Source organism: Capsicum annuum, chromosome 2, assembly GCF_002878395.1.
Source record: "Capsicum annuum cultivar UCD-10X-F1 chromosome 2, UCD10Xv1.1, whole genome shotgun sequence".
Classification (NCBI taxonomy): domain Eukaryota; kingdom Viridiplantae; phylum Streptophyta; class Magnoliopsida; order Solanales; family Solanaceae; genus Capsicum; species Capsicum annuum.
Window position 1 is genome coordinate 101,763,545 of NC_061112.1, and position 7,473 is coordinate 101,771,017.

Here is a 7,473-nt window from a genome sequence, read left to right on the forward strand (position 1 = left end):
AGTCTACTCACAGCATAGGCTATATCAGACCTAGTAAAATTCATCAAATGCATCAGACTTCTAATTATCTGTGCATATTTAGATTGAGCTACTGGGTCACTATTATTCTTTTTTAATTTAGAATTTACATCATACGGAGTGGCTACAGGAGTTATCTCCCAACATTTTAACTTCTTAAGAAGTCTTTCCACATAATGTTCTTGTGAAAACATTATTCCATCTTCACTCCTTATAACTTTAATTCCCAATATCATATTTACTTCACCCAGATCTTTCATATCAAAGTTAGTAGACAAAAATAATTTAGTACGTTCCACGATATTTAAACATGTACCAAATATAAGCATGTCATCAACATATAAGCAAATTATCACATAATCATTGTCTACTACTTTAGTATAAATACATTTATCCACTTCAACAGAAGAAAATTCATCTTTTATTAAAACTTGATCAAATTTCTTATGCCACTGTTTAGGAGTTTGTTTAAGTCCGTAAAGAGATTTAATTAGTTTACAAACTTTATTTTCTTATCCAGAAATAACACACCCTTCAGGTTGAACCATATAAATTTCTTCTTCTAAATCGCCATTCAAGAAAGCTGTTTTTACATCCATTTGATGGATAAAAAGTTTATGAATTGATGTCAAAGCAATTAATACTCGAATAGAAGCAATTTTTGTTACTGGTGCAAATGTATCAAAATAATCAATATTTTGTTTTTGAGAAAATTCTTTAGCTACTAACCGGGCTTTATATTTATCAATCAATTCATTCGGATTAAGTTTCTTTTTGAAAATCCATTTACAATCAATCAATTTTACACCAGGAGGTAAGTCAGTTAAAATCCATGTATTATTTTTCATAATTGAATCAAGTTTATTTTTTATTGCTTCTTTTCAAAATTTAGCATCAGAAAAAGATACAGCTTCAAAATAATTTGATGGTTCATTATCAACAAGAAAAGTCTAAAAATCATTTCCATAAGAAAAATATACTTTTCTAGGCCTTTTACTCCTTCTCGGATTCTCAATATTAGAGGTTGATTCATTTTCTATTTCAACAGGTGCATGAGAAATTTTATCACATAGAGAAAAAATATGTTCAAAGAATTCAACATTTTTTGTCTCAATTATAGTATTACTATCAAGTACATCACTTTTCAATACAAGAAATCTATATGCAGCACTATATTCAGCATATCCAATAAACATGCAATCAACAGATTTAGGACCTATTTTCCTCTTTTTAGGTTCAAGAACAAGAACTTTAGTAAGGCAACCCCACACTTTTAAATATTTTAAATTAGGTTACCTTTGCACAATTCATAAGGGGTTTTGCCAGTTTTTTTATGAGGAATTCTATTCTGTAAATGACATGTAGATAAAATAGTTTCACCCCATAAATTATCAGGTACATTAAAGCTAATTAACATAGAGTTCATCATTTCTTTCAAAGTCCTATTTTTCCTTTCAGCTACACCATTAGACTCAGGTGAATGAGGCGGAGTTACTTCATGAATAATACCTTCTTTTTTCACAAAAAATATTTCAAGATACATTTTCTTCACCTCTATCAGATCTAATTCTCTTGATTTTTCTACTAAGCTGGTTTTCAACTTCTGATTTATAAGATATAAAAGCATCAAATGCATCATCTTTATTTCTAAGCAAATACAACTTAGTAAATCTAGAAAAATCATCAATAAAAGTCACATAATATTTTTTACCACCTCTAGTCATAGTTTGTTTTAAATCACCCAAATCAGTATGAATTAAAGATAACAGATCAGTTTCTCTATTAACTGAAAAACATGACTTTTTAGTTATTTTAGTTTCAAAACATATTTCACATTTATCATAATTACTTGAATCTAAACCAGTAATTAAACCAAGTGATTGCATATTCTTTATATAAGAGAAATTAACATCTCCTAATCTAGCATGCCATAAAGAAATAGACTCAGACATATAAGCAGAAACTAATGCATTATCATTGATTATATTAAGTACATAAAGTCCATGGTTACAACGTCCATTTCCAATAAGAATATCATTTTTAGTTAATATGACCTCATTATTTTCAAATATAACTTTTATTTCAACATTTTCTAATAATGCCACAGAAATCAAATTAATTCTGATATTAGGAACATACAACACATTACTCAATGTCAAGGTTTTATCAGATGTGAGTTTGAGAAGAACTTTGCCTTTTTCAAGAATTTGAATAGTTCTCGAGGTCCCAAGATAAATAATTTCTTCTTCTTTCTCAACTTGGGTGTATGATATAAAATCATTTTTATTTATACAAATGTGCCTAGTATCACCAAAGTCTACCACCCAATTTCTCACATTGGTCTCAACAATTATTTTTGAAATGACCGCAATAATTATATCATCCGTTTCTATCAGGTTTAAGAGACTGGATTTGGTTGTCCGTAAGTCGCCTCTTCTTCTCTTCTTGATGAAAATACTCCCCCAATTCATCAGCTTCATTGTCTTCTTGATCGAATGAATTGAAGAATGACCTCTTCCCTCCATTCACACCGCGAAAACTGATCATAGAACTAGACTCTGAAAGATAAAAATATCCACTGAACAAATTATTACCAAGGTGTCAATTTGGACAAAATCTAGTATACTTCACTCAAGAGATTATTTATGCATCACCATCTATTGCACTTACACCTTTCTTTTAATTTACAATTTGCTATACATATTCAATTTCATCACTTGATATGTTAACACCCATCTTGCCGAACCAATCAACCAAGTGGACCACGCATAATCAATCACCAAAAAATATATATATCCCAAAAGAGTTCAATTTTGTATATATTATATTGAAAGGAGTGGCAGAGGCAAGATTTTCACTTAGAGGGTTCAAACTATGAAGAAACAAATAGAAAGGAAGGTGAAGGGGTTCAATATCTACTACATATACATTCAAAAAAAACTAATCATGTATAAATAGTGTAATATTCTACTGCGGTTGGATGAATCCCTTCGACCCCCTGTCTCCGCCCTTGATTGCTAGCAATTATCACAAATTCAAGGAATTAAAGACCCATAATTATACTAACATTAGTCAAATAAAGAAAATTCATTACATGTGAAAGAGAAACGAAAGAGACTACTTCGTAGAAACTAATTGTGCAAGAATTCGATTTACTAATAAACTCAATTGTGATCATGAACTGGCCTAATAACTACTATTACTATCTAAAATCCAAATATAGAAGAAAAAACAATTACTATCTAAAATCCAAATATAGAAGAAAAAACAAAGTCAACGCAAACAAAATAGGAGTATAAGATAAAGAGTATGTATCCAAGAAAGAAGAACAGGCAGGCCAAAAAGAGAACCACGATGCTATTTAGCAGTAGAAAAATATATATCTCTCTGTTTCTAATCGAAATTAGAATCACCATCGTAGAGCATCCCCCGTGTCATCATAGCTTCGAAATTCCACAGAAAGTACAAAATTTTTAGAAACCATAGAAAATTTGTACCTAAAGACACCATATTCCTTGTCACAACCGTAGTAAAATCACTCTTGAAAAATTGAAATCTTTGTGGGATGATGTTGATGATTTTCGAATCGCCAATTAAAGAAACCATTCTGAATTTAATCCTAAGAAAAGAAAAAAAAATGATTGTCGTATTTGAGGGAAAAAGCAGTATTTTAGGATTGAATATAAGAGTGAAAGGGCTCAGCACTTATACTGATTACAGGGAATTAAAGATTTGTCTCTTTCTCTTCCTTTAAAATAATTGGATTCCCAGCTGTTAGTGTGCCTTTAATGGCATTAAACACTAATTTGTTGAATTTAATTATTGTTTACTGAATTAAAATGAGAGAAAAAGGTCAAAAATCTGACAAAATAGATAAATAAGCATCCTAATCATTGAGGCATGCCACATCAGTAGCCTCCAATGATCCTTTTATTTATATATATATATATATATATATATATATATATATATATTTGAAATAAATAATTATTTTTCCCACAGATACATGGCCTAAACCCATCATACAATAAAAAGATTTTGATTATTTCATAAATGTCGATAATGTAAAGAACATTGCACTATCAAATCATTAAAAAGATATATACTGTTAAATATTCATAAATAATAATTTATGACCTTAAAAATAAGATAGGTTTCTTGTTAGAACATGGAAAGATGGATTTTAAGGTTGCCATACCCATATGAAACATGTTGTTCTACAGAACACAGAGAAGAAAAAAATGTTTGAGGATGAAAAAATATTCTGCTTGTTTATTCATCCACATCTGAGAATATAAATAGACAAAAATACTCCTATTCTATTTCTAACTAGGAAACTAATAAAATCATATTCTAACTTCAACTAGGATAATAATAAATCATATTCTATATCAACTTAAATAACAAAATTTCATAAATAAAATTACTAAACTAAAAAATAAAAATAACAGCAAATAACTCAATACTTCAACACTCATCCTTGAGATATTTGTTGGTAACTCCAAGTTGTTCACGAAGAGTTTCAAATCTGAGATGTCTTTCTGGCCCTCCTTCATCCTAGTGACATAATCCTTCAGGCTGGTCATCTCATCACCAGTTTTGGTGGAATGGTAACGAAGGAGGTCAAACAATTTGGCTTTGTTCTGGTTGTCTTCGTGAATGCCCAACTTCAAGTTCTTTGAGAAAGCCTCATAGAACTTATTGTAGTCCTCCTTGTTCTCATCAATTTTATTGAACATCTCAATACATTTCTTCACAAGGTTCTTCCTAATCACCTTGAGAATGTTATTCTGTTGTAGCATCTTACGAGATATATTGAGAGACAAATAATCAGAGTCCACAACACCCTTCACAAATTCAAGGTACTCGGGCATAAGCTCCTCACAGTTATACATAATGAACACCCTCCAAACATATAACTTTGTATTGTTCATCTTTTCTCGAGCTTTAGATGCTAACATAGCATCTTGCTTCAAGAAAACTATAAGCTTCTCATCTTCAGAAGCCTTGGCAAAAGTTGCAACAAAATTTTTGGTACTGTGGAGGTATTCAGCTCTTGAATATTTAGTCCAAAATTCTTTTCCCGACATCTTTCCAGGAACAAAATTTAAATATACTTGACAGAGAGCTAGTTTCTCAGCAAAAATCTGATGAATAACCTTTGAAAAACATTCAATCCCATTTCCACCACTAATTGCAAATATTTTGTCCTTCAAAGTTGCACCAGCTAAGCTACCCCATTTCTCTTTCAAACAAGGGCACATAGTCCATTCATCATTAGTTGGCTTGTACGATTTAACTGTGTCATACCACAAGCTTTCAGTTCCACCACCAAATACATAAAATTCTCCACTCAGCTTTGCAACCGAGGCATATGCATGGACTGAATTTATTGGTTTAAGTAAATTTAACATATTGAATGAAGGTAAATATGAGTCCAATGCTGATAACAATGATACACCATCATATCCTCCAGTTAGGAAAATCATCTCATGCATCAGGTGTCCATCACCAGTATAGTCATTCATTATTTCATCAGTATGTGTACAAACAGTATTTGAGGACTCCAGTATCATACATCTATATTTTAAATGTTTAGTTTCTTGTTCAGCATGAGCCATCTTATGCTCCAAATAATCCATCTTACGATTTTTCTCTTTTATAAAAGCTTTCAGTTCTTCCAAATACTCTAGCTGGTCTTTCTTGAGGAAGAGAGTTATATTTGTTCCTCTTCCCAATTGCTCAACTTTTACATCCTTCGTAACAGTGAATGACCTGATTACTGTTTATCATTGTTGTGCTTGGTGGTCAAAATAACCTGCTCACATTGACTACTTCAACAAACTTGCTCAGAATTTAAGTTCCAATTCAAAGAAGAACTTCTTTTTATCATTTCAACTGTAATCACTTCTTGGCCACTAGAATCAGAAACAACACATTTTTTATCTTTAAACAGTAACATTTAATCTCGTTGTAGCATTTGACCAACACTCAAAAGATTTTGGTCAAGATCAGACACCAACAAAACATCTTGAATAAATTTAGTACCTTTGGGAGCTTTAATTGTCACAGTTCCTTTACCAACAATCTTCAACGTGGTTTTATTGGCCAACTTGACAATATCTTTGAAAGATTCTAACTTCGTAAGATATTCTTGTTTGCTAGTCATATATTGAGTGCAACCACTGTCTAGAAATCATGTTTTTTCATCATTTAATCTTGTTGTTGTCATTATCGTAAACACAAACTCCTCCTGTTCTTCAACTTCTGAAACATTGGATTTTTGAGTTTGTTGGTTATTCTCCTTCTTTACTCTGCAAAACCCTTCAATATGACCAAGTTTATTGCAATATCTACACTGGAGAGGTGGTTTCTTCCCCTTAAACCAACAATCATCCTCTTTATGATTGATTTTTTTTGCAATACTTGCATGGAGGCAAGTTTTCTTTCTTCTTGACTCCATTGCGAGAATCGGCTTGGTTTTTTCTACTAGAATTAGTAGAAGTTTCTGGGACCATCCTTTTGCAACTGCATCTTCCTTTTGAACTTGGCTTGAAGAGCAGTTTCAGTAGATTCTTCTAGCCTTAAAGATCTTCTTTGCTCTTGAGCTTGAAGAGCATGTACAAGTTCTGAAGGTGACAGTTTTGTGAGATCCTTCAAATCTTCGAGTGAGAAGATCTTTTCTTCAAATCTTTTCGGCAAACTCACAAGAACCTTTTCCACGATTCTTGAATCTGTAAGCTCTTCTCCCAAAAGTCTGATTTTTTTTACAACCTTCATCAACTTGTTGGAGAATTCTTCAATAGTTTCTAAATCATTCATTCTGAGAATTTCAAACTCTCTTCTCAGATTTATCACTTTTATTTGTCTAATTTTTTGACTTCCATGAAATTCTTCTTTCAACTTGTCCCATGCCTCCTTTGCGATCTCACTCGCCATAACTCTAGCAAAAATTACTTTCAACAGTGCTAATTGTATGCAAGAGAGAGCTTTAAAGTTTTTTGTAACTTCTTCTCTGTGATTCTTAATTTGCGTCATTGTTAGATTATCTGGCAAAGGATTTACCTCTTCTCCAACCTCTACTGCTTGCCACAGATCATATGCTCGCAAGTATGTTCTCATTTTGATAGCCCAAATTGGATAATTCTCATCAGAAAAAATTGGGGGTGAAGGAATTAAAAAATTGTTGGAAGCCATAACAATATTGACTTTTACACAGGGTATTTTTGGGGGTTCTCTCAGAGGTCCCTCAAGAAATTGGCTCTGATATCACATGTTATTCAATAGAACACAGAGAAGAAGAAAACGTTTGAGGATAAAAAAAATATTATGTTTGTTTATTCATCCACATCTGAGAATATAAATAGACAAAAATACTCCTATTCTATTTCTAACTAGGAAACTAATAAAATTCTATTCTAACTTCAACATATCAATTTAAATAACTGAATTTTA

General features: G+C 31.6%; 1 protein-coding gene across 1 annotated transcript; it reads right to left on the bottom strand.

The window, feature by feature from the left end:
* Positions 1-6,513: 6,513 nt before the first annotated feature.
* LOC124896220 lies at positions 6,514-7,140 on the bottom strand. Its single transcript, XM_047407751.1, has one exon. It carries the CDS (start codon positions 7,138-7,140, stop codon positions 6,514-6,516), a length of 627 nt encoding a protein of 208 aa, XP_047263707.1.
* Between the last annotated feature and the right edge of the window lie 333 nt (positions 7,141-7,473).

What these genes read in the sequence shown, in the direction of transcription:
- LOC124896220 (XM_047407751.1), bottom strand. Translation starts at nt 7,140, where the DNA reads ATGAGAACATACTTGCGAGCATATGATCTGTGGCAAGCAGTAGAGGTT.